This window comes from Bos taurus, chromosome 18 (genome assembly GCF_002263795.3).
Source record: "Bos taurus isolate L1 Dominette 01449 registration number 42190680 breed Hereford chromosome 18, ARS-UCD2.0, whole genome shotgun sequence".
Classification (NCBI taxonomy): Eukaryota; Metazoa; Chordata; class Mammalia; order Artiodactyla; family Bovidae; genus Bos; species Bos taurus.
In genome coordinates, this window is record NC_037345.1 from 52,413,458 (window position 1) to 52,441,122 (window position 27,665).

The 27,665-nt window shown below is 49.9% G+C and overlaps 1 protein-coding gene and 1 long non-coding RNA gene across 4 annotated transcripts in view; one reads left to right on the plus strand and one right to left on the minus strand.

The window, feature by feature from the left end:
- The window catches only part of LOC132342864 (uncharacterized), a 24,519-nt gene extending 16,914 nt beyond the window's left edge, over positions 1-7,605 (minus strand). The window contains exon 1 of the long non-coding RNA XR_009491435.1: positions 7,517-7,605. This is a non-coding gene — a long non-coding RNA (uncharacterized lncRNA). The remainder of the gene's footprint in view (positions 1-7,516) is intronic.
- PVR (PVR cell adhesion molecule) lies at positions 7,471-25,694 on the plus strand. Of its 3 annotated transcripts, XM_005219427.5 has the most exons (8): positions 7,471-7,805; positions 11,103-11,462; positions 13,432-13,722; positions 15,875-15,992; positions 20,431-20,579; positions 21,727-21,852; positions 23,495-23,526; positions 23,961-25,694. In XM_005219427.5, exons 1-8 carry the CDS (start codon positions 7,727-7,729, stop codon positions 24,021-24,023), a joined length of 1,218 nt encoding a protein of 405 aa, XP_005219484.2. In that variant the 5' UTR covers positions 7,471-7,726; the 3' UTR covers positions 24,024-25,694. The 3 variants fall into 3 exon arrangements, with proteins under 3 accessions (XP_005219484.2, XP_005219485.1, XP_059733559.1); XM_005219428.5 differs by lacking the exon at positions 21,727-21,852; XM_059877576.1 differs by lacking the exons at positions 21,727-21,852; positions 23,495-23,526; positions 23,961-25,694 and adding an exon at positions 21,096-21,720.
- Positions 25,695-27,665: the final 1,971 nt, after the last annotated feature.

Sequence of the window (27,665 nt, forward strand, 5' to 3'; positions counted from 1 at the left end):
CGATTTATAAGTGTTTGGGTGACACTTTGACAATGTCTGTCTCCCCGGTCAAGAATGAAGTCCCAAAGGCAGGAACTGTGTTTCCCTTGGCTCAGCATCTTGCCCTCGGAAACTACAGTAATGCCAGGCCATGATGGGCACTCAATAAACACCTGCTAAAGGAATCAATGAATGGATAGAAGACAGTTAAACACTTTTTGAGCCCCCAAAGTTCTGCGGCATGGAGCAAAACACTAACGTAGTTCTTTTCTGTCCTCATGCGGTGAACCAAGGCATCCACGATCTCAGGGAAGGCAAATAAACAAACCCAAATGCATAGGGAATGCCTAACTATAATCTCCAGCCATCATTTCTCTCCCTAACTCTTATTTTTCACATCTATTTGCCAGGGATGACAAGTACATTTCTTCTTAACTACCATTTATTAAAAAAAAAAAAAGTTATCATTGTTTTAAGTCCCAGTGTCTTTTTCTTTCTTTCTTTCTTTCTTTCTTTCTTTTTGGCTGTGCTGGGTCTTCACTGCTGTGTGGGCTTTTCTCTAGTTGTGGCAAGCAGAGGCAACCCTTTGTTGCAGTCCGTGGGCTTCTCAGAGCTGTGGCTTCTCTTGTTACCAAGCCTGGGCTCTAGAGCACCCGGGCTTCAGTAGTTGCTGTTCCCAGGCTCTAGAACACAGGCTCAGTAGCTGTGGCACATGGACTTAGTAGCCCCCACAGCAGGTGGGATCTTCACAGACCAGGGATTGAACCCGTGTTTCCTAAACTGTTAAAGGATTCTTTACCACTGAGCCATTAGGGAAGCCCTCAACTGCCATTGTTGATAGACTGGCAGTGGGTCCTCCAAGATCAGTATTAAGAATTCTGGGAACCTACTCACACTCCCCAGGAAGGAATGCCTGCACTGATTGTTGACACCTGCTGAGAGCTTGGGCATGAGAGTGATGTCAGCAACCCCATATTTGCTTCTGCTGCTCATCAGCCAGGTGTCACATTCTCTGTACTCTCTGATGGGGACTAAAAGAATTTTAGGCTTACTCAGAGTATACTATGAGTCACAATTACAGAGGCACAGCAACACTTCTGAGCTATTTTAACAATGTCTGACACATTCATTGGGCCAAGAAATATGTGGTGAGCACCATCTGTGTGATAGACTTGTGCTAGAGGCCAGCGACACTGCCATGAACAAGACAGACTTGGTCTCTTCTTAATAGTTTACAAATTCAGTCTCCAGCATCCAGCCCATTTCTTGCCCAAATTCTCAGCCTTCCCCCCCCACTTCCAGCCCACCCTCAATTTCTTCCCTCTTTCAAACACAGTCAAAGGCTCTTCCTCAAGTTCTCTCAAGCTCACTCTCTACCTCTCTGTCATATACACCAACACAAGTCAATGAGTAGTGAAAGTGAAAGTCGCTCAGTTGTGTCTGACTCTTTTCAACCCCATGGACTATACAGTCCATGAAATTCTCCAGACCAGCATACTGTAATGGGTAGCCTTTCCCTTCTCCAGGGGATCTTTCCAATCCAGGGATCGAACCCAGGTCTCCTGCATTGCAGGTGGATTCTTTACCACCTGAGCCACACAAGTCAATGAGTAAGTTTTGTCTAAATTACAGTAATTACAGAAAACATAATTGTATATGCTAGAGCAAGAAAGAGGAATTAAGGTTATATAACAATCAGAGCTCAAATAATCACTAAAGTCATTCGTTCATTCATCCAGCACGCCTTCCTCTGTCCACTGGTATTGAATCCTGTGCTGGGCAGTACTGGGGACCCAGAGGTGACCATCACAGCCATGTCCCTGTCTTCCCAGGGCTCACAGTTCACTGGGGGAGACAGAACCATCCCCAGATAGTATCAACCCAGAGTAGTTGGGGCTGGGACATGAGAACCTAGAGAGGGCTCCTGATCCAGTCTGGAGCTCTAAGAGGTCATTTTGTGGGAGGGGTCAGCTGTATTGGAGAACACATTAAGATGATTAACAACAAGAGCAGCCATATATCCTGAAACTGATATTTACCAGACCAGACATTGTACTGAAGGGCTTTAACGCATCATTTCCCCAAACCCTGGAAAGTAAGTGTTATTATTAGTTCCATTTTACAAGATGAGGAAGTTGAATTGTCACTGCCGAGCTGTCAGTTACACAACCTGGGTTCTGCCTCCGTGGAACTTTACAGCCCAGAGGGTGACAGATCCATCCCTAGAGAGTGATAACTCAGAGTGGGCAAGGCTGAGCTCAGGGGGCTCAGGGAGACCTGAGGAGGGATAACCTAGCCTGGGGAATCCAGGAAGTCTTCCTGGAGGAGGGGGTGGCTTGACCTGAAGTGGGAGCCATTAACTAGTGAAGACCAGAGGGAAAGTGTTCTGGCCTGAAGGTGAATAAATATGGTTTGCTTAAAAGGATTACAAGGGTTTCCGTCTGGCTGACACATAAAGGGGGAGTGGAAGAGCCTTTGATCAAGGGCCAGGTCATGCAGAAACTAGTCAGCTAGGATTTAGAACTGGGACTTGTTCCCGCTAACGCTAGGGATGCATCAAAAGCTGTGTTTCTGATGAGTCATCTGTGGGCAGAGGGAAGGGCAGGAATGTTTCATTTCCTTCCTCGGGGGAGCGAGAGGACTGTGGGATTTGGAAGGGAAGGATAGAGGGGAACAACCATTGTGAGGCACCTGCTGCTGCTGCTGCTGCTAAGTCGCTTCAGTCGTGTCCGACTCTGTGCAACCCATAGACAGCAGCCCACCAGGCTCCCCCGTCCCTGGGATTCTCCAGGCAAGAACACTGGAGTGGGTTTGTGAGGCACCAGTACATCCCAAATAGAAGTGAGGTCAGCGGGGCTGGTGGGAGGGGAGAGGGAGGAAGTGACTGCTCTGGTAGCCCTTGGGGAAGGGCGGGAAAGTGGTTTTTATTCGGGGGTTTCTCTGCCAGCTTTTCCTGCCTAGCCTCGGAGTACAGAAGATGAAAGTGCTGCCCTCGCCCACCGCCCTCCCATTCTCTGTCCCAAACCGCAAAGAGGGCAGGACAACGGGGCACGTCACTGCTATTTTCCACATGAGGAACATGAGCTTTATTACCTGCCATGAGGTCCTTGTCCTGCACAACACTGAATGACCCTGCTGCCCAAGACTGTCGTTCATAACAAGGGTGCATGGCAAGGCAATACAAGGAGGCCTCCCAAACCCCAGGAGTAACTGCTGCCATCTGTCAGAGCAGCAAAACAAATAACCTTTTTATCCATATAACTTATTTAACCATCACTCTATGTTTTGGGGAGCTCCTGTTTCCAGATGAGAAAAAGGAGGCAAAAAATCCATACAGGTTGCCTAGGATCACCAGCTGTTAGTTGGTGAAGGTGGGATTTGAACCAAGGGAGTTGCATCAGGAGCCCCCACCGAATCATTCCTGTCTCACCTTCTTCCGTTCTCCCCCACCCCCATTGCCTCTATCTCCCTCTCTCCCTTTCTCCTCCATCCCTTCTGCCACCCCCCCTCCCTCTTTTTCTCTTTTTCCCTTCCAACCCTCCCACCCTGCCTCCAGGTCCCTACATCAAATCGTCTAGGACAAAACTTCACATCTGAAATTGTAAAAGCTTCAGTTCACTAGCACATGATTCCCTGGGTAGGAAATACTGCCACGTTCCTAGCTGGCTGAAAAGAGTACTGAATGACACTTAGCCAGTATCCTCCAAAACCACAAATGTGCATGTGCTTTGACCTGGCAAATCAGCTTCTAGGAACCTAGGGAACTGATACTGTCACAGGCGTGGGAAATGGCGTGGACATGGTCACTCATCAGAGGATAGTTTGCGAATGCAAAGAGTGGGAAACACCCAAAGGGCTCATCTGCTGAGGACAGGTTCACAATTTATTGTGGGTTCATGCATTAGAATGCTGCATAGCTGTGAATGAATGAACCAATGAATGAAAGAATGAATGCTGTGTCCTTGCCTAGAAAGATCACCAAGATGTGTTGCTAGGTAAAAAACAGGAAGAGGCAGAACAATGCTACTATTTATTTTTTTTCAATGTGGGAGGAAAGAATAAGGAAATTATGTATAAGGAATATATATAATATTTATATATGTATATAAGGAAATATGCATATGTATGTATATTTAAGGAAAATACACACATATACAAAAATTCCTTATATACATAAGAAAAGAATAAGGAAATATGTTCATATTTGCTTAATTATACAAACTTCCAGGTGATTCTGTTAAAACACAAATCTGATCACATTGGCTCAAAACCCTCCAAAGTCTTCTGATCTCTTAAAATGTCAATGTCTTATCCTGACCTGTTCTTGTGATTGTTCAGTTGCTAAGTTGTGTCCGACTTTTTTTGACCCCATGGACTACAGCACACCAGTCTCTTTTGTCCTTCACTATCTCCAGAGTTTGCTCAGATTCATGTCCATTAAGTCAGTGATGCTATCTAACCATCTCATCTTATGCTGCCCTCTTCTCCTTTTGCCTTCAATTTTTCCCCAGCATCAGGGTCTTTTCCAATGAGTCAGCTCTTTGCATCAGGTGGCCAAAGTATTGGAGTTTCAGCTATAGCAGCAGTCCTTCCAAAGTATAGTCAGGATTGATTTTCTTTAGGATGGACTGATTTGATCTCCTTGCAGTCCAAGGGACTCTCAAGAGTCTTCTCCAGCACCACAATGCAAAGGCATCAGTTCTTTGGTGCTCAGTCTTCTTTCTTTATGCTTCAGTTCTCACATCCATACATGACTACTGGAAAAAATATAGCTTTGATTATACAGGCCTTTGGTGGCAAAGTGATATCTCTGCTTTTTAATATGCTGTCAAGGTTTGTCATAACTTTCCTTCCAAGGACCAAGCATCTTTTAATTTCATGGCTGCAGTCACCATCCACAGGGATTTTGGAACCCAAGAAAAGAAAATCTGTTCCCTGCTTCCACTTTTCCCCCTTCTATTTGCCATGAAGTGACGGGACCAGATTCCATCATCTTAGTTTTTTAATGTCCTTGTCTCCTTCACTTATTTTTTTCATAGCTTTTACCATCCCATGGTATATATAGTACCTGTCTACTTTTTTTTATTATTATCTTCCTCTCCTCAACTCTCATCCAACCCAGGACCTCCAGGAGGGCAGGAACTTTGTTTCTTGAACATCACTGTATCTTTAGCAGCTAAGAAAGTGAAGCACCTGCTGCTGCTAAGTCACTTCAGTCATGTCCGACTCTGTGTGACCCCATAGATGGCAGCCCACCAGGCTCCCCCGTCCCTGGGATTCTCCAGGCAAGAACACTGGAGTGGGTTGCCATTTCCTTCTCCAATGCATGAAAGTGAAAAGTGAAAGTGAAGTCGCTCAGTCGTGTCCGACTCTTAGCGACCCCATGGACTGCAGCCTACCAGGCTCCTCCATCCATGGGATTTTCCAGGCAAGAGTACTGGAGTGGGGTGCCATTGCCTTCCAGGGAAGTCCCCTATGATTTTCTTAATAATATTTCCTTTTGTCTAGCTTACTTTATTGTTAAGAATACAGTGTATAATTCATAGAAATACAATATGTGTTCACCTGGGACAGGGCCAAATACACAGTAGGTGCTCAATCAACATGTATTGGTTGAATTAATAAAGAGCCAAGGGCCGTGGTGGGAGAGCCCAGGGAGCTGCGAGAGCCAGAGGAGGGTGGTTTCAATGGGACTCCAGACCACTCTCAGGGCTCAGAGGTGGAAAGGGCCTGTAGTCGGGGGCTATCGGGAACCAGACAACTCCTTAACTCCACCCACCCATTCCAGCTGGCATCCATCTCTCTCCATCATGTCCTTGCCTTAGCCATATCCAGACCTGCAACAAGATATTTTATTTGATTAATTTATTTTATTTTGGTTGCGCTGGGTCTTCATTGCTGCACACAGGCTTCCTGTAGTTGGGACTAGACAGGGCTTCTCTTGTTGCAGAGCACAGGCTCTAGGAGCATGGGCTTCAGTAATCGTGTGGTGTGGGCTCAGCAGCTTCTGCTCATGGGCTCTAGAGCACAGGCTCACACGTTGTGGCCAGCATGCTCCGAGGCCTGTGGAATCTTCCCACAGGCTCAAACCCATATCTCTTGCACTGGCAGGAGGATTCTCATCCACTGTGTGTGTGCTAAGTCGCCTCAGTCGTGCCTGACTCTTTGCGACGCTATGGACCATAGCCCACCAGGCTTCTCTGTCCATGGGATTCTCCAGGCAAGAATACTGGAGGTTGCAATGCCCACCAGGGAAGTCCAGGACATTTTATTTAATTCGAAGATTTTGACAGCCTGGAGCTTTTGGCCTTCCCAAGTATTTAGCGACTCAAAGGGTTTTTCCCTGGGAATACCAGCCACCAAAGGACCTTCCCCTCCTACTGACCCTCACCACATCCTAACCCTATCCCCAAGGCCCTCCCTTTTTTGACCCCATCTTTGACTTCATCCCTAACGTTCACCCCATCCCTGACCCTCAGCCCTGCCTTGACCCCACTTTTCAGCTTCAATAACAGAGCCTCTAGTATCCCCATTGCATGAATTGTTTAGGACCAAGGTTCTAATGGTCTGATTTGAAGCAGAGGCCCCACTCTTGTTGCCAGGAAGTCAGATGTCCAGTGGGGAGAAGACAGAAAGTGGGGTGACTTGGGCCCCAAATATGACATCCAAACATTGGTGAGGGCAGGGGGCAGCCGCTGACCATCCAGAGTCAGAGAAGTGGCTATTGAAACCACAGTAGCCGAAACTGGGAGCCCTGGGAGGAGGGGGAACCCCAGAGGTGACATCACAGTTCAGGGGAGGAACAAAGCAACAGCCAGTTTCCCAATTTGGAAATTACTCACAGACCCTGAACAAGAGTGCCAGAAAATTCAGAGATTTTCCAGAGACCAGCTTCCACATTTCCATTCAGAAATTCACCTACATACATGCAGAGTGAGAGACGCCCAGCATCAGAACGGCCCACCCACGGCTGTGTGCCAGGAGTGGGCTCCGGGACCAAGGCAGAGGGGTCAGCAGGAAGCAGAACTCTCCGAACTGGCCAAAGTCCAAGGAGAAGCAACTTGCCCAATATGACCCCAGGGGTGGCAGCTTTAGGGGTTAGGAACTCAGGATCTGTCCCCATGATAGACTCAAATCCCCGCTCTGTCCCTCGCCAATCCTGAACTTTAGAAAGTCGCTGAACCTCTTTGCCAGCGCCTCAGTTTCCTCGGGGCTCAGCGGTAAAGAACCTGCCTGCAGTGCAGGAGGAAACCCCAGCTGGATCCCCCGGTGGGGAAGATCCCTTGGAGAAAGAAATGTCTACTCGCCACAGTATTTCTTGCCTGGGAAATCCCATGGACAGAGAGGAGCCTGGCGGGCCACAGTCCGTGGGGTCACCAAGAGTAGGACACGACTCAGCGACTGAAACAACGACACATCCGAACCCATGTCCTAGAGAAGTCACCGTCGTACGTGACGTCAGTAGAGTGTAGCAAAGGGGCGGAGGGAGGGGCAGTACCCGGCGCCTCCGGGGGCGTCGGAGGAGCCAGACGGGTACCTGGAGGGCGCGCATTTCTACTTCTTCCTCGCTGCTAGTCCGAGGAGGTCCTCCCGGAGGCTGCGGCGGCTGAGTGACGTCGGGATTCCTGCGCAGAAGGTGCGGAATCAGCACGAGCCGCGCCCAAGCGGCTGGCAGAGCGAGCGGACGCCCGGCTCAAGTGAAGAAGGCCGGGCGCGCTCTGCCCAGGGGCGCCGGGAGGAAGCCGGCATGGCCCCTGCTTTTGTCTTCACTCGGCGGCTGCTGCTGCAGTTCCTGCTGTTTTTGTTCTGGAAGAACCTGGGAGCCGGTGAGTGACCCCGCGCGATCGGGCGGCCCCCGTTCCCCCTCTCCCTCCCCACCGGCCAGGGCGCTCGCCCCACCCTGAGTTGCTCGCCGCCCTTCGCCGCGCGCCAGCGCGCCCGCTCCCCTCCGCCCCAGTGGTGCGGCCACGCCGGGCCTGGGCCAGACTCTCCTGATAGCTTCCCCGAAAACCGCCGGACTTCGGGAGATTTCTGAAGGGCAGGGCGGGCAGGCCTCCGGGGAAAAATAAAGCGGAAGGTGAACTTTCTCCGTGCCACACCTGCCCAGGCAACACACCCGCGCACCTGCTCGCTATACCAGCGCACCCTTCTCCCCAGCCCACCGAGGATGCTTGATGAGGGGGAGGAGGGCAGCGGCAGACAACCCTGTTCTCTAGTTCCCCTTCGACCGCGTCTGGCTCTAGTCCGCGGCCGGCTCTAGGCCTCGGCCATTCATTCATTCACGCATTCACCCCACGCACGTGTGTTGAGTGCCTAGTATGGGCCGCGTTCCGCCTGCTGGCAGTATAGCTCTGATGTCAGACAGCGGTGAGTTGAAAATAGCTTTTGGCATTTAATGCCTCTCTGTTTCCCTGAAATGTCTGTTGGGGGCTGGGAGGAGGAAGTAGGGGAGAATGGAATGCCACCTACCTTGTAAAATGGTGTCTTGGAAACACCCTGAGCTAGATGCACTGAAGAAAAACAATAATGACTGTGATGATTCACATGAACAGTAATAATACTGAACACAGACTTGAGGAAACCAGAGTCTCCTCATTTCTCAAAAGGTCTCAACCCAGGCTCTGCCCCCTAGCTTTCTGGTTTACCCAGGCAGATAGCTTGACCATGCAAGGCTCACTTGACCCCTCTGTCTAATGAGGGTGAAAATCCTAGTGCTAGAAGTGTGGATCTCATGGACCTTGGAGGGGGTTGGAGGAGGATTGGCCCAGGGGAGCAGCTCAGGGGCCTGGCATGCAGTGGAACTTGGCCCTGGCTATGGCACAGGGTGTAAGCCTAGAGAAAGGCCACTTCACCCAATGTCATCCTCACAGAGGTCTTACCATCAGAGAAGGAGACACACTTGCCCAGAGCTGCACAGCACATCCATGGTAGAGCTGGCATTCGATCCGAGACTAGTGTGCTCAGCTCACCACTCAATCCCCTCGTGTCCAGACCGTGTCCTCCCTCCACACACCTTGCTCCAAGCCCCCCAGTCCACTATGTCCTGACCTCCTCTTCCTCATAGCAATAATTATAATGTTCACCGGTATAGAGTGCTTGGCATATATCTTTACATAAATTTCATCATTTAGTCCTTCCAACTCCCTCTTAAGTTACAAACACCCCCATTTTACGGATGAGGAGACAGAGGCTCAGGGGAGTGAAACCACGGGCACAAAGGCCACAGTTAGTGAGTGGAAGGACTGAGATTCAAAGCACTTAACTCCTCGCCTTCTTCTTTATCCCTATTATTATTAATAAGGATGCATAGCATTGTGTTTATCAATGTGGATAGGTCAACACATGTTGAGGATCTAGTGTGTGCAGGGACTCTAGGGAGAATGATTTTCATATGCAGTCTGTGGATTAGAGATCAGGAGTCTTGACTGAAGATGGCCCAGGTTCAAATCCCACCTCTGCCACTTGCCCTCGGTGTGACCTGGAGCAGAAGACTGTGCTTTGGATTTCCCCTCTGCAAAGTGGGGCCGACAGTGGTGCTTTTGCCTCAAGGTGCTGCTTAAGGACTAAATGCTGGGAGACGTGTGAAGCACTCAGAACAGCTCCTAATCTGTGTAAGCAACCCCAGAATGTTAACTGTAATTACTCCTATTTTACAAACTAGCAGAAAAGAATCCGAGATGTTAAGGAACCTGCCTGAAGCCCTCACAGCAGAGAGCTGAGGGGATCCAAAACCTGGGGGCTATAATCACCTCCCTTCTTTTAAAAAAAAAACAACTTTTTTTTTTTTTTGGATGTGGATGCTTTTTAATGGTCTTTATTGAATTTGTTGCAATCCTGCCTTACTTTTATGTTTTGGCTTTTTGGCTGCAAGGTATATGGGATCTTAGCTTCCTGACCAGGGATCAAACCTGTGCCTCCTTCATTGGAAGTCTTAACTACTGGACCACTAGGGAAGTCCCATCAATTCCTTTCTTATGCTTGGACCCCCCACAAACATTTTCCCAACCTAAGACCACAAAGAGTAATAATACTACTTTTTTTTTTCTTTGAGGATTTTTTTTTTTAACTTTACAATATTGTATTGGTTTTGCCATATATCAACATGAATCTGCCACAGGTATACACGTGTTCCCCATCCTGAACCCTCCTCCCTCCTCCCTCCCCATACCATCCCTCTGGGTCAAAAGAGACACTGATGTGTAGAACAGTCTTTTGGACTCTGTGGGAGAGGGAGAGGGTGGGGATGATTTGGGAGAATGGCATTGAAACATGTATAATATCATATATGAAACGAGTCGCCAGTCCAGGTTCGATGCACGATACTGGATGCTTGGGGCTGGAGCACTGGGATAATACTACTTTATTTCATGGATCCTAAGATGTTGAGTTTCTTCCCCCTTGTGTGTATGTGTGTGTGTGTGTGTGTGTGCGCACATGTGCGTGCGTGCGTGTGTATGCTCAGTCACTCAGTCGTGTCCAACTCTTTGTGACCTCATGAACTGTAGCCTACTAGGCTCCTCTGTCCATGGAATTTTCCAGGCAAGAATACTGGAGCAGGTTGCCTTTTCCTCCTCCAGGGGATCTTCCCCACCCAGGGATTGAACCAGCATCTCCTACATTGGCAGGTGGATTCTTTACCACTGAGCCACCTGAGAACCCCTTCTTCCCCTTCCCATACCTCTAAATCGGAAATGCTCTAACAGCATCCCAGTGCATTTTAAAATTGATGACTGGAGGTAACAAAAAAGTTTTGGAACTATATAGTGATGCTGTCTGCACAACATCGTGAATGTACTTAATTGCCACTGGAGTATATGTTTTAAAGTGGTTTAAGAGACAAATTTAATTTTTAACCACAACACAGACCGCAATTTTTAAAATTGATGATGCTGAGATAGAGGATATATGGTAATAACAACCCAATTGGGGGGGGGGGGCGGTGCGGGACCCAGTGGCAGACCCAGTTCAGCCCCCATCTCATCCTCACCCCTGGACCAGGATTGGTGCTCTGCATCCCCATTCCCCTCAACACACACACACCCAAGGGGTTCCAAGCTCCAGGAGCCTCCTACCCATCCAGATCAGGGACACTCAGATGTGACCCACCCTGTGTTCCCCCGCAGGGACCAAGATAATCACAGTGCTGGCCCCAGTCCAGGTGTCCGGTTTCCTGGGAGAAAATGTGACACTGCCATGCAAACTGCACCCCCTGGAACACAACGTGACGGTGACGCAAGTGACCTGGACAAAGCAGAGACAGGCAGAGCCCGCCCGCAGCGTGGCGGTCTTCCACCCCACCCAGGGCCCCAGCTTCCACGAGTCCAGCCGGTTGGAATTTATGGCCGCCAAGCCCGGCGAGAAGCTGCAGGACGCCTCACTGGCTGTGCGGGAGTTGCGCGTGGAAGATGAGGCTAATTACACCTGCCAGTTCGCCACCTTCCCTAATGGTGACAAGAGCGCTCGAACCCAGCTCCGTGTGCTCGGTAAGCCGGGAGGAGGGGGGAGCCGAAAGGGAGGGATGTGGAGTCGGATAGGGAGGTGAGCAAAGAGAGGGAAGGGGCCAGGAGGGAGGGAGAAATTCCGAGGGAACAAAAGGAGGTCGAGCAATGACCCTGCGGGATGCAGGGGAGATGAGAAGGGGGAGGGGGTGAAGGACCGGACGAGAGTCCAAGGTCCTGGGATGTAAGAGCTTGGAGACTGTGGGCAAGGGGATTGGAGGATCTGGGGATGCTGGTGGTAGAGAGGGGAGTGGCTGATGCAAGAAGTAGGTGGGGACAGAGACTGGCCTGGGAAGCTGGGAAGCCACTGCCAGCTTGGGCAGGTGGATTCATCTTGAAACCTGCTTTCTTCATCTATAAAAGAGGCTTAGCAACAATAGTGCTGCCTTCAGAAAGCTATCCTGAAGGTCCAAGGAGTTCATCCAGGTGAAACGCTTAGAGCGCAGACCTCTGTGGGCTGGGGATAGTCGGTCAGTTATCGTTACTCCCTTTGGTGAGGAAGTGAGTGAGTGAGTGCTCAGTCATGTCTGACTCTTTGTGACCCCATAAACTGTAGCCCGCCAGGCTCTTCCCTACGGGATTTCCCAGGCAAGGGTACTGGAGTGGTTGGCCATTTCCTGCTCCAGGGCATTTTCCCAGCCCAGGGATCGAACCGTCTCCTGTGTCTCATGCATTCCAGACGGGTTCTTTACCCACTGAGCCAAAGGGAGAGTTGAAATAGACTGGGGGGCGGGTAGATTCTGATATCCAGGAGTGGAGGGCTTTCTCCAACCGAGGTGGGTGGCGGGGAATGCCCTTGGCATTGTCATGGAAACATGCATTCATTTTTATGAGTACCAGAGAAAATATGACAGGCCTTCCTCTTGGCAGCTGAGTATGAAGTCTCTTTGCCTTGGTTTTCTCATCTGTGAAATGGAGATTGCTGTCAGGATGAATAAGAGCTCATGTTTCTTTTTTGCTTCTGTGTCAGGAACTGTTCTGGGCCTTGTATGAATGACTCACCATTCTCCAGGGGGTCTTCCCAATGCAGGGATCAAACCTGGGTTCCCTGCATTGCAGGCAGATTCTTTACCGTCTGAGCCACCAGGGGAGCTCACTATCACTTTCTGTGTCAGGAACTGTCCCGGGCCTTGCATGAATGACTCATGAAAGGTTAATTCCTTGGAACAGTGGCTGACACATGCCACCAACCAAAGGCATCTCTCATCATTTCAGAAAACTTAAGACTTCAGGTCTTATGATTTAGGATGAGAGTAAAACAGAACCGCTGAGTCAAATTAAAGAGAAATCTTGGGTAACAAGAACACAGGTACTGAGGGAAAAGGAACCACATGAAATCCCAGGTCTGGGAATCACCAGAATGATTAAGAAATGGGCAAGGTAGTTTTAGAGTCAGACAGATCTTGTGGGAAGATCCAGTTCTGTCATTTATGACTATGGAACCTTGAGCCAGTCCCTCTTGTCTGAATCTCCAGAGCACAGCTCAGCCCTCCCCTCCTCCGTGAAGCCCTCATTAACCACCATCCCCGAGATTCAGGCACCCCTTCTGGGATCCCCCATCCCAGCCTTGCCCAGTCTGAGTCATCTCTGTCTGGGGAAATCCGTCTTCACTTCCGACAGTCCACCCCAAGAAGGCAAGGGTGGTGCTGTCTCAGTCCTTCCTGAGTTTTCAATACTGCCCATCACAGAGCCAGGCACCGTATTCACTTACCAATCATAATTATATACATTGACGTATTACTTGCCAAGTACCCTTTTAAGAGCTTTACCTATAAATTCTCATGGCTGGTCATCCTCCCCTTATCCCCAGTTGACAGACAAGGAAACTGGGCCAGAGCAGGGATTTGAACATGGCCACATCCGGTACCCTCATCTCGGTACTCCCCTGCTGCTGAGATGTTTGTTGCATAACTGCTGGTGAGGCGTAACCCGTGTCTTTTGCTCCTCTTCTCAGCCCAGCCCCAGAACAAGGTTGAGACCCTGGACATCCCGCTCAGCCCGAACCCTGTGCCGGTGGCTCGCTGTGTCTCCACCGGAGGTCACCCACCTGCCCGCATCTCCTGGTCCTCAGATGAAAAGACCAATACCACCCAGGTGCCAGGGCCTCTGCCTGGCACCGTCACCGTCATCAGCCTCTTAATCTTAACACCGTCCAGCCAGGTGGACGGCAGGAACATCACCTGCAGAGTGGAGCACGAGAGCTTGGAGGAGCCCATGGTGCTCCCCATGACCCTGGCTGTGTCCTGTGAGTGGGTCTAAGTGTGAGCAAGGGCGGGAGGGGCTGCCAGACTGTCTCCACCACCGCCCTGCCAATGGCCACTGTCTCCACCCTCCCCCTGCCATTGGCCAGCTGTCTCCACCCTCCCCCTGCCATTGGCCAGCTGTCTCCACCCTCCCCCTGCCATTGGCCAGCTGTCTCCACCCTCCCCCTGCCATTGGCCAGCTGTCTTCACCTTCCCCCTGCCATTGGCCAGCTGTCTCCACCCTCCCCCTGCCATTGGACAGCTGTCTCCACCCTCCCCCTGCCATTGGACAGCTGTCTCCACCCTCCCCCTGCCATTGGACAGCTGTCTCCACCCGCCCCCTACACTGACTCCGAGGGGCACTTTCAGCATTACATCATTTCATCATCAGAGCTGGCTCTCTGACTATTGCCTTACACCCATCCCCACATCGTCTACACCGACTCCCCTGGGCCATAGATAACCCTGTCCTTTATTGTCTATACCAGCTTCTTTTTTTTTTTTTTTCCCCTTTTGGCCATACCACAGGGTATGTGGGATCTTAGTTCCCGGTGCCTACGTGCATGCTGTCACTTCAGTTGTGTCCAACTTTTTGCAACCCCATGGACTGCACCAGGGTCTTCTGTCCATGGGATTCTCCAGGCAAGAATACTGGAGTGGGTTGCCATGCCCTTCTCCAGGGGATCTTCCCCATCCAGGGAGTGAACCCGAGGCTCTTATGTCTCCTGCATTGGCAGACGGATTCTTCACCACTAGCACCACGAGGGAAGCCTCTTAGTTCCCTGACCAGGGATCAAACCCATGCCCTGTGCAATGGAAGCGCTGAGTCTTAAACACTGGACTGCTAGGGAAGGACTCTACCAGCTTTTTATACCACAGTTCACACTGCTCCCTGGGGGCCGCTGTCTACACGGACACCCCACATATGCTCTCTTGAGCCCGCACACAGTGCCTACACCCTCTTCCCTGGGCAACTGTCCACACTGACCTCGTACACACTGCTACACTGCTTCCTCGCCATCGATACCAACTCCCCTGTGTTTCCCACACTGCCATAATACCGTCTGGGCTTCCCAGGTGGCGCTACTGGTAAAGAATCTGCCTGCCAATGCAGGAGATGCAGGTTTGATCCCTGGGTCGGGAAGATCCCCTGGAGGAGGAAATGAAAACCCACTCCAGTATTCTTGGAAAATTCCACAGACAAGAGGAAGCTGGTGGGCTACCGTTCATGGTGTCACAAAGAGTTAGACGCTACTGAGCGTACACACACACTGTTATCTATACTGGCTCCTGTGGGCCCCAGACAGCATTGCCCTCACTGTCTACACCACTCCTTTAGGCCACCAGCTGAGGGCAGTTGGCAATTGACCACTGCTGCCTTGACACCCTGCATTTTCTACTCAGGTTCTCCTGGATACTCTCTCACACCGACCCACAACATTGTCTACACTGGCTATTCTGGAGAACTGCCTACAGTGTCCCCACCCCCACCCCCCGTGTAGTCTACACTCCCCTTTGCCCCACTGTAGTCTACACTGGCTCATCTACGGACTGGGTCCTCCTATCACTGTCTGGACTGACTACTCCCTGCCTGACAGTTGCTGCACTGTCTACACCCGACCCCCTCAACTGGATCTGAGTGAGGAGGGTGTCTAAACTGACTCCTTCCCAACACACATACAAAAACACCCCGTCTCATTGGCCTTCCCCCTGGGGACTTTAAAAATCTTCCCTGTTGGTCATATTTGAGTTGGGTAACACACAGACTGAAATGCAGTCATCCAGGATTCTCTCCTGCAGGACTTGTCAGAGCCTTGAATATGCTCACATGTGTTATGAACACCCAGAAGGAGGCTTTTTCTCACAGGACATCCCAGGCATGCCAGGACCTGGCTTTATAGGGGAAACCAATAGAGAAGCAGATCCTGAGAAGCGCTCTCTGTGACCCCTGTCCTAGCACCCTGCTTAGGACTCCCAGGCTTCTATTCTTGGTGCGGAAGCTGGAACCCATTGCCCAGACCCCTCCCAGGCCTCTCCACCTTGAGCTGTTCCCCAAACCTGCCAAAGCCCTCTTCCTGTTGTGACATGAATCCCAGCTATCTTTAGGCCCTTGAAGGCTCCCTGTCTCTGAGCCTGTGTGTCTGTTTCCCCCAGACCCCCCCGAGGTCTCCATATCCGGCTATGATGACAACTGGTACATCGGCCGTAGAGAGGTTGCCCTGAACTGTGACATCCACAGCAAACCAGAGCCCACGGGCTACAACTGGAGCACGTGAGTTTCTGGGTCAGAGGAAGGAGGGGCTGGGGGCCTGGACTCCAGGGTCAGAGGAAGGAGGGGCTGGGGGCCTGGACTCCTGGGTCTGAGGAAGGAGGGATGTAGGCAGGAAAGTTAAAAACAAAACAAGAAGTCAACTGTGGGCCCCCAGGAAAATATCTTGTATGCACAGAGTTGATGAGGTGATAAAGTCCAGGTTTGTTGACACACCTGCTCTTTATGGGGTGCCTGCTGTGTGCCAGGTACTTACCTGCACCCCACGTGATCCCCACGCTCCGGCCAGAGTCTGCACTATCGCCAGGACTGAGTTAAAGATCTGCCCGGGAGCTGTGGTCATCTGCCCGGGCACATGAGTATAGAGGTGACTCTCCCGTCGGCGTCTGGCTCCAAACCCAATCCTCTTAAGCCCTGGACTGTGCCACCTCCCCAGCCACCTTGTGTAACCTGCTCAGTCACCTCTTACAGAGCAAATTCTGTCCCATCCCCATTCTCATTTTTTAAAATATCTATGTATTTGGCTGCATCGGGTTTAGTTGCGGCACGTGGGGTCTTTGTCGTGGCGCAGACTCTCTAGTTGTGGCGCGCATGCTCAGCAGGTACAGCGCACAGGCTCAGTTGCCCCAAGGGCATGCGGGATCTTAGTTCCCCAAGTGAAAATCGCTCAGTCGTGTCCGACTCTTTGCGACCCTGTGGACTATACAGTCCGTGGTATTCTCCAGGCCAGAATACGAGTGTGTAGCCTTTCCCTTCTCCAGGGGATCTTCTCAACCCAGGGATCGAACCCATGTCTCCCACATTGCGGGCTTATTCTTTACCAAATGAGCCACAAGGGAAGCCCAAGAATGCTGGAGTGGGTAACCTATTCCTTCTCCAGGGCATCTTCCCAACCCAGGAATCGAACCTGGGTCTCCAGCATTGTAGGCAGATTCTTTACCAAATTTTCTTTACCAACTGAGCTACCAAAATTCTTTACCAACTGAACTCCAGGGATCAAACCCTCATTGCAAGGCAGATTCTTAACCACTGGAAGCTACCACCAGATAAGTAGCCCCTTCCTGATTTTCTCGATTGAGGAGCAGAGCAATCAAAAAACTTCCTCAAATTCCTGTTGAGACCAAGGATAAAAGTGGGGAAAGATAAAGGCAAAGGGGTAAATGGTTTAACCTAATTTTTATTGGGCCCAGTTTTTGTTATTACAAAAATAACTTATGAGCACTGTAGAAACTTTAGGCAATATGGTTATGAGTAAAAAGAAGAAAATAGCTCTTATAGTCCTGTACCCAGTCATCTCCAGAAGCATCACTGTTACCCTTTGTTACATATCCTTCCTGTCTTTTTTTCAATATTTCTAAAAAAAAAAGAAAGAAACTGTGCTGTATGTATAATTTTGAAAACTTTCCTCTGTCCATGAATACATTTCTTTCGTTTTTGTTTCGTCTTTGCCACACCTCACAGCATATCTGATCTCAGTTCCCTGACCAGGGATGGAACCCACGCGCCTTTGCTGTGGAAGTGCAGAGTCTTAACTGCTGGGCCACCAGGGAAGTCCCTCTCGTGAACACCTTTCCAAGTCAGGGCACATAGATCTATTTTCCCCCAGCATTTTATCGGGAAATGTTTCAAGCCTACAGAAGTCTTGTAAGCATTTTCCAGTAAACATTCAAAACCCCGCTGTGTGGATTCTCTCACTAACATTTTCCCGGACTTGGTTTATCACATTCCTCCCCTTCAATCCATCCCTCTTGCCATCTATCCAACAGTCCTCAACATTTATGCATTTCAAAACCCCACCACCTGCTTCTTTGAGGGTCTAGGACTCTGTTGCAGATGAGGCTGTCGATGACATAACCAGTCCCACCTGGGGATACAGAGGTGCTTTCCCGTTCTCAACTATGCAAATGTCACGGTGGCGGGCATCCCCAGCAGTCCAGCTCTGTGGACAGCCAATCATGTGTCAATGGTCGGCCAGTGGGGCTGCCAATCGAAGGTTTTTGATTGGTATTGACAGCTGGCCTTTACCTTCCTGTCTCAAAGCAATGCAATTCAGGCTCACAAACCATACGGCCAGCTTTCCATGCCAGCTCTGCAGAATACCCAAACCCATGCCCCGGTCTCCTCTGTCCATTAAACCAGTGTTTCTTTCGTTCTTTTTAAATATTTATCTATTTATTTGGCTGCACCGGGTTTTAGTTGTGCTATGTGGGATCTAGTTCCCTGACCAGGGATCGAACATGGACCCCCTGAATTGGGAAGGCGGAGTCTTAGCCACTGGCCCACCAGAGAAGTCCCTAAACCAGTGTTTCTTGACTACTTACTGTGTGTCGGATGCTATTGACCCACGTGCTGCGTGCTAAGTCACTTCAGTCATGTCCGACTTTTTGTGACTCCATGTACTGTAGCTCGCCAGGCTCCTCTGTCCTTGGGATTCTCCAGGCAAGAATACTGGAGTGGGTTGCCATTCTCTCCTCCAGGGGATCTTCTCCACCAGGGACTGAATTTGTACCTCTTAGGACTCCTAAGAGTGTGCTCTTTACCACTAGCACCACCCACAGGCTTTGGTAAATGAAAAAAGAACCAAATTCCCCCCTCTCAAATCTCCAGATCTGGGGAGAGAGACAAACAAGGTAATGTCAGAATTCCTTGGTGGGTCACAAGTTATGTTTCCACATTTTCCCTGCCAAGGGCCCCTGGAGTTCAATCACAGGTCAGGGAACGAAGATCCCACAAGCTTTAGGGTGTGGCCAAAATTTAAAAAAAAAATTTTTAATTTACAGAAAAATAAACAAGATACCATTTTTAAGGATGGAGTGTGTCAGTTCAGTTCAGTTCAGTTGCTCAGTTGTGTCCAACTCTTTGCGACCCCATGAATCGCAGCACGCCAGGCCTCCCTGTCTATCACCAACTCCTGGAGTTCACTCAGACTCATGTCCATCGAGTCAGTGATGCCATCCAGCCATCTCATCCTCCATCATCCCCTTCTCCTCCTGCCCCCAACCCCTCCCAGCATCAGAGTCTTTTCCAATGAGTCAGCTCTTCGCATGAGGTAGCCAAAGTACTGGAGTTTCAGCTTTAGCATCATTCCTTCCAAAGAAATCCCAGGGCTGATCTCCTTCAGAATGGACTGGTTGGATCTCCTTGCAGTCCAAGGGACTCTCAAGAGTCTTCAGGTGGTGATAAATGCTGTGGGAAAGATCTTGCAGAGGAGGCGGGGGGTTGCTACAGTTGAAAGGGTAACCAAGGAAGGTGTCAGAAAGGTGATGTCTGAGTAGAGGACTGAAGGAAGTGAGGGTGATCTGTGTGGGTACCAATGGGAAGGGCATTCCAGGCATAGGGAACAGCATATGCAAAGACCTGAGGTGGGAACATAACTGAAGCGTTCCAGGGTCAAGAAGTCAGCCACCATGGATATGGAGGCAGGAGCAAATGGATCAGTGCATCAGGGGGCCAGCTTGTGTGGGACCTGTGCCCATGGTCAGGACTTTTCCTTTAAGGAAGGACTCTGGACAGAGGGCTGAAGAACTGATGCTTTCAAATTGCGGTGCTGGTAAAGACTCTTGAGAGTCCCTTGGACTGCAAGGAGATCAAACCAGTCAATCCTATAGGAAATCAACCCTGAATATTCATTGAAAGGACTGATGCTGCAGCTGAAGCTCCAGTACTTTGGCCACCTGATGGGAAGAGCCGACTCATTGGAAAAGACCCTGATGCTGGGAAAGATTGAGGGCAGGAGGAGAAGAGGGCATCAGAGGATGACATGGTTAGATAGCATCATCGACTCAATGGACATGAATTTGAGCAAACTCTGGGAGATAGTGAAGGACAGGGGAGCCTGGAGGGCTGCAATCCATGGGGTCGCAGAGTCGGACACAACTTAGCAACTGAACAGCAACAGTAACTAGACAGAGGAGAGACTTTGGCTACATTCTCTTTGTTTTTAATGTTTGTTTTTGGTTGAGTTGGGTCTTAGTTGCTGCACACGGGATCTTCCTTGCAGCGTGTGGGCTTCTCTCTGGTCATGGTGCACAGGCTCCAGAGTACATGGACTCTGTGGTTTGCAGCAGACAGGCTCTCTAGCTGAGGTGCCTGGGCTCAGTACTTTTGACTTGCAAGCTTAGTTGCCCCTCAGCATGTGAGATCCCAGATCCCCAACCAGGGATCGAGCTCACATCCCTTGGATTGATTAGCAGGCAGATTCTTAACCACTGGACCACCAGGCAAGTCCATCTGTGTGGATTTTGAACGTGGGGCAGACAGGGTTTGCTGATAGGGTGGATGGGAGTGTGAGAGGCAGAGTGGGGGAACTCCCGGCTTGCTCTGAACTTGTATTGTAGACGGCGTGAGAGTTGCTATATTCCTGCTGTACAGTGGGTGCCCCAACACCAGCTACTCTAGGCCTCTGACTGAGACCACTTCCTCACCCATCTGTCTCTCCTAGGCCCAACGGAACCCTGCCAGTCTCTGCTGTGGTCCAGGGCACTCAGCTCCTGATTCATACTGTGGACGAGACCATCAATGTGACTTTCATCTGCCTTGTCACCAACGCCCTAGGGACCAACCAGGCAAACGTGACCATCCTGGTCAGAGGTGAGGAGCCCCCTGGGTGGGGAGGACAGAGGAACTCAGGATAGATATCAAAGAGGATATCGAAGTAGGATTCCCTCTGAGGGAGGGGTTTATAGGTGGTCCCTGGTTAAAGGAGTCCCTCAACCACAAGAATGCTCCCAAGCTCCCATTCTTTCTCTAAGCCCCTGCATGGAAGGTTCAACGGGCTCAGCTTTACTGTCTGTTAACTCACCATCTGAACCGTTGGAACCACTGTACAGCCACCTGGACACAGCCCCTCTGCAAACCCAGGCTGGGGAGGTTGCATAATGCCTCTTCCCAATGGACTCAGGAAGGCTTTTCCAAGTATATTAGACAGAACTCTGTCATTTGCAATTGATAGAAGCTCAACTCAAAATAGTCCAGGCAAAAATGGTACTTTATTAGAACTTCACCTTCAGGTATGGTTAGATCCAAGTGCTCCAGCTGTGTAACCCAGGAACTTTTCTTGACCTCTGTTGTCTCTGCTTCTCTTTTGCTGGCTTTATTCCCTGGCAGGCTTTCCCCTCAGGAAGGTAAGATGATCCCCAGCAGTTTATAGGCTCACAGCCCACCAGTTTAGTAATCCCAAGGGAAAGAATACCCCACTTTCAATAGCTCTAGCCAGAGTCTGAAGGCTGGCTCTCATTGGCTCAACTTAGATCCCACCTCATGAACCAATTGCAGCAGCCAGAGAGAATGGAATGCTCTGATTGGCCAGGCCCAGGTCAAAGTCCCATCCTCCGGCTTGTACCTGCTGCTATATTTAAAATGGATAACCAACAAGGACCTACTATACAGCAGGTGGAACTCTGTTCAATGTTATGTGACAACCTGGGCAGGAGAGGGGTTTGGGGGAGAATGGATACATATATATGTATAGCTGAGTCCCTTCGCTGTTCACCCGAAATTAACACAACGTCATTTGTTAATCGGCTCTGCCCCAACACATAATAAAAAATTTTAAAAAAAGAAAGCTCAAGTCCCATCCTAGGAACCAGAGGATGGGGTGAAGCTCAGCTAAATCATATAGACTGAGGGAGGTAGAATGGTAGCCTCCTTCAAAAGCGAAGTCTAATATTTTGGGGGGCAAGTGAAACCCCCCCAAAAGTCTCTCAGCTTAAATCTCTGCTTCCTTCTCTTCTGGCAGAACGTCCTAGGGAAAAGTCACAAGAGGGCTCTACGATCTATATCATCCTGGCCTTGGTAATCCTAATCCTGTTTGTTGTCTTCCTGGTGTTCCTCCTGATTTATCTCTGCCGGCGCAAAAACTCCCGTGAGTCCCCTCTTTTTCACAATATCCCCTGCCTGCCTGCTGTAAATGAACATCACCACAGCCGCCATAATTAAGCACCTACTATGAACCTACAGGCTATGTACTAAACCTTCCATGTGGCAACCTCTCCGTGAACCCTCATGCCAACACCATGAGGTTCCCCCGTTTGACAGACAGGGACGCTGAGACCAGGGAGTTTTATTCATTGGATCATTGACTTGTTTTTACAAAGTGGGAGCAGCTCCTGTAAGTCCTAAAAGGCCACAGTAAGGACTTTGGCTTTCAATCCAGGTGACAGAGAAGCTCCTGCCAAAGGGATGCAGTGCAGAATAACACTTAACCCTTTCACCGTCACTTCCTTCATCTGCCTTGCTCAGGACTGGCTCCCTGAAAGGAGGGGTTGCCCCAATCCCTAGCTCTAAAAGGTGCCCAGATCCCTGGCTCAAGGGCTTTGCAAGGCTGTTCCCCTACCTGGAGCCCCCTTCCCCATGGCTCCCTCTGGCAAAGTCCTGTAGTTAATTCTGTAATCAAAAGAGCTACATTTTGCTGAGCACTTTCTCTGCTCCAGGCATTTCCTGTGCACAGCCCCCTTGAATGCTCACAACCACCCTGTAAAGAGAGTCCCCCTGTGAGCCCATTTTACAGATGAGGAAACATTTGCTCAGAGAGGTGACATTACCTGCCAGCTGGCACACAGCTGGAAAGTCAAGAGTTGAAGGCAGATCTGTTGGTTACAAAGTTTTATTCATTCAACCACTAAACAAAAAGGCCTCCTCACATCCCAATGGGAAGCCCTCTCCTCCAGGGAGCCCTCCCTGATCTTTCCCTGAAATGAACCAAACACCTGCTCTGGGCGTCCCCACCTGCACCCCTTGCCCACTCAGGGGCATCATGGTATGGGGACTTGTCTGTCTCTCCAGTGGACTGGGAAACCCAGGAGCACAGAGCTAGACTGTCGATCATGGCTGTGTCCCCAGCACCACCCACCACTGGGTCGGCACGAAAGAGGTGTTTGAGGAAATGTTTGCTGAATGCATCATGTCCAGAGCCAGACTGCCTGTGTCTGAGCCCACAGGCAGTCACCATGGGCAAAAGCCTTACTATGACTCAGTTTCCTCATCTGTGAAATGGGCATGTCCATACCTGTTAGTGTAGACCCTGTACTTACCATAGCATTTGGCACATTGTAAGCCACACGCTGGATATTTTTGTCTGTTTTGTTTACATCTATATCTCCAGCACCCAGAGTGCATCTGGCACAAAGTAAACACTTGCTGTTTGCTGAATAAATCCCTGTTTGATGGTTGAGGAAACTGAGGCACAGAGAGGTTAAGTCAATTGCCCATGGTCACACGGCTCCTAAAGGACTGGGATTTGAACTCTTCCGTCTGGTTCCAGAGCCCATGCTCAATAAATATTTATGTATAGTTAATAACTGAAGGCATAACTAGATGAAGCCTATACCCCCGCTGTGGTTTTAAATGTAGGAACCATTTCGGGACGTGACTCCCCCTTGTCAATAGCAGAGCCAGGACTGGTCTGTCAGTAGCAGAATTCGAGGGGCCTGGTCACGCACGTGTGTCTTCCCGTGCTTTTCAGCGTTGTCATTCACTTCTGATTACTTTTCCTCCTGTCTCCTCAGGTCGGAACCAGTACAGTCCCACTGCTAATGGGGTAAGTGTCATGGTGGAGTTGAGGAGGGGGTGGGGGTCTGCATGAACCCCAGATTAATCTCCGGGGATGTTTCCAAGAAAGGGCCAGGCACCTCTGTGCACCTGCAGCACTTAACCTGGGAATCTGCATTTTCAGATCTCCCCTTTCCTCCCCATTCATGGAGAAGTGCTGCCCTGGCTTCCAGGGTTGGGAAAGGAGCAGGCCTGCAGCTCTCTGCATGCTGGGCTTCGGCAGGAAGAATTTTTTTTTATAAGGGCTTGAGGCTAAAGTTAGGACAGAGGATGAGATGGTTGGCATCATGGACATAAGTCTGAGCAGACTCCAGGAGATAGTGAAGGACAGGGAAGCCTGGTGTGCTGCAGTCCATGGGGTTGCAAAGAGTTAGACACAACTGAGCAACTGAACTAGAGGCTAAAGTTTGCGTATTTCCCTAGACGGTCATCTATTCAGCTGTTGCGAGCAATTCCCAGGATCCATCAACAGAGGGCACCAGGTGACAGCGTGGAGCTGGATGGTGAGAAGAGCTGTTGACGTGGATCTTCCAGCGGACTCCCTCCCTGCCTCAATGGAGGGAGTCTCCCTCCAAAGACACTGGCCACCCTTCCCCTGCCAGACCTCAAGGATGCTCCCTCTGCCTCACAACACAGGCAGAGGGCAAGTTCAGGGGTCTCCAAGACCAGCCTCAGGTTGAGTCACTCGCTACAAGGACTATGGAACTCAGCAAAGCTGTTTACTCACGGATATAATTTACTACACTGCAAGGATGAGGTCAAGAGCAGCAATGTGAAAAGGCACGCAGGGCAGGGTCCCGGCAAAAGCTTCTGGTTGTTCAGTCCCAGTGGACTCACGTGGACAGCACTTACTTCTCCCCCCGATGACACGTGACCGCACACACAGAGTGTGGCCAAGCAGGAAAGCACGCCTGAGCCTTGGTTTCCAGAGGTGTCAATCGTGTAGACATGGCTGACCACCCATGCAGCTGACCTTGGCACCAACATAGAAAGAGTTGAAGAAAGACTGCGTGCATGATCAATCATGTCTGATTCTTTGCGACCCCATCAGTGTCCATGGGATTCTCCAAGAAAGAATGCTGGAGTGGGTTGCCATTTTCTCTTCCAGGGGATCTTCTCGGCTCAGGGATTGAACCTGTGTCTCTTGCATCTCCTGCATTAGCAGGTGAATTGTTTACCGCTGCGCCCCCTGGGAAGCCTGGCACCAACATAGGTCAAGCCATTATTGTGTGGCCTAATGCCCCCACCATGAATCACACTATCGGCACAGATTATCCTATATAGCCCACAGCCCCAGGTAAACAAAGCCTTCTATCAGCCAGGACATTCCAAAGAAGAGCCAAGAGGTTACTTCACAGGAACCAGGGGCAAAGGGCCACATCTTTTTTTGAACAAGGTTAATCCTTTCCTGCAAAGTAGGGCCACACAGAATGTTGCAACTACCGGAGGTTTTTTTGATAAGAATTTGACTTCCAGCCTTAAGCTTCTAAATTTCTGATTTAGTTGAATCTTGGTGAGAACCAGAGGCCGGAACTCAGCTGCCCCAGGACTGTCCAAGGAGCAGGAGCAAGTGGTGGCCCTGAACTGATGCGGTGCCCGGAAAGCATCTGTGGCCAGCGTGCTGGGGTTAACAAGACCTTGGTCATCCACCGAGGAAAGCAGGAAGTTGTTTCCAAAACAAGGAGGAAAAAATAGATGCTGAAGAATCAGAAGCTACAGCTGTGCAGCACAGGCTGCCCTCAGACCTGGATGGACATAGCCCAAGCCCCAAGACGAAAAGCTTCTGTGATACACTGACATGTTTATAACTGTCCGTGATCTTGGGGGCAGGCACCAGAATTCCTCTGTCTGTTGGAGAAAATAGGCATAGAGACCTTGGGCCAGAATGCTAAACCGGAGAGCAGGGCGTGAGCCACTCTGCAAGAGAAAGTGAGAAGGACGTGTGGGCTTCCATCTGGGCAGATGGGAGAATGCAAAACAGAGAAGCGTGGGGAAGAGATGGGACCCAGGCAAACGGGAGGGCTGAGGGCATGACAAGGCCAGTGGGGCTCCACAGTGCAGGGCCATAAAGGGAGTCTGATTACCTAGCTGCCACATAAACCCCTTGTCCGTTCCCAGCCCCAAACACCTTATTAAAGTTAATTTATTACACCTCGAGTGGCTGTGTGCAAGGGGGTCTTTTGTGGAAACTGGGGAGGAACGGAGTTTTGCCCAAACCGTCACTATGAGAGACAGAAACAAAGGCGTGGAGGCAAGACCTTGAATCAAGAGGGCCACAAAGAGGGACTGCCCTGGTGGTCCAGTGGTTAAAGCTCCCAGTGCAGGGGCCCCGGGTTGGATCCCTGGTCAGGGAACTAGATCCCACACGCCGCAACTAAAGCCCCTGAATGCCTCAACTAGAACCGAGCACAGCCAAGCAGATAAATGGGGGTGGTGGTTTAGCTGCCATGTCGTGTGCAGCTCTTGCAACCCCATGGACTGTAGCCCGCCAGGCTCCTCTGTCCATGGAATTTGTCAGGTAAGAATACTGGAGTGGGTTGCCATAACCTCCTCCAGGGGATCTTCCTGACACAGGGATCAAACCTGCAGCTCTGGTGTCTGCTGCCTTTGCAGGCAGAGTCTTTACTGCCGCACCACCACCTGGACTTCAATGTGCACACCCTAATTTTAAAATGCTGTATTGCTAAAAAAAAAAAAAATCCTAACCATCATCTGAGCCTTCAGTAAGTCATCATCTTTTTACGACAGTAACACCAAAGATCACAGATCACAGACCATGATAAAAGATAATCATGAAAAAAGCTTAAAATATTGTAAGAATTACCAAAATATGATACAGAGACACCGAGTCAGCAGATACTTTTGGACAAATGACACAGACCGACTTGCTCAATGTGGAGCTGCTCAATTTATTAAAAATAACACAAACACACACGATATCTGCCAAGGGTAATAAGGCAAAGAGCCATCTAATGAGGTGGGCCTGGACATAAAACCCTCAAACCAAAAGTTATAAAAAGATATCAGGGGTCCGTTTTGAGTTTATTTGTACAGAAGTAATAAAGTGAGGGTTTAGCTCAGTCCCTCAGTAGATGACTGGATAAACAAAATCTGGTCTATTCATGCAACAGAATATTATCCAGCCACGAAAAGGGATGGGGTACTAATGCATGCGACAGTCTTGGAAACATGATGCTAAATGAAAGAAGCCAGACACAAAAGATCATTTCTTGCATGATTCCATGTAAATGAAATATCCAGTATAGGCAAATCCATAGAGACAGAAAAGAGATCAGTGTTTATTGGGGCCTTGGGGGAGGGGGAATGGGGAGTGACTGCTTAGTGGGTTCAAGGTTTACCTTTGGCATGATAAAAAATGTTCTAGCGATAGAGAACAGTGACGGTTGCACAAGATCGTGGACCTACAAATGCCACTCAATTGTACACATTAAAACGGTACATTGTATGTGGGTTTTGTCACAATATAAAAAATAATTTAAAATTTTTATTTAAAGAATTTTTTCATTCCCCAGAGATTACTGGAAGAATTTTCAGGAACCAATTAAACTCATGAAGGGTAGGTGAATTCTTGGAGAAAAAATAATATTCTAACTGTTAAAGAAAAAATTACTTAATGACACCAGTTAAAACATGGTGTTCTCAGACACTCAGTCATGTCTGACTCTTTGTGACCCCCTGGACTGTAGCCCGCAAGGCTCCTCTGTCCACGGGATTTCCCAGACAAGAATACTGGAGTAGGGTGCCATTTTCTCCTCCAGGGGATCTTCCCCACCCAGGGATCAAACACACATCTCTTCCATCTCCTGCACTGGCAGGTGGATTCTTTGCTGATAGCGCCACCTGGGGAGCCCAGTTAAAGCATGAAGTGAAAGTGTTAGTGGCTCAGTCATGCTTGACTCTTTCCAATCCCATGGACTGTAGCCTGCCAGGCTCCTCTGTCCATGGGATTTCCCAGACAGGAATACTGGAGTGGATCACCATTCCCTTCTATAGGGGATCTTCCTGACTCAGGGCTCCAGCCCAGGTCTCCCACATTGCAGGCAGATTCTTTACCATCTGAGCCACCAGGGAAGCCCAAGGCAGACTTTATTTAGGGAGATGGGGTCA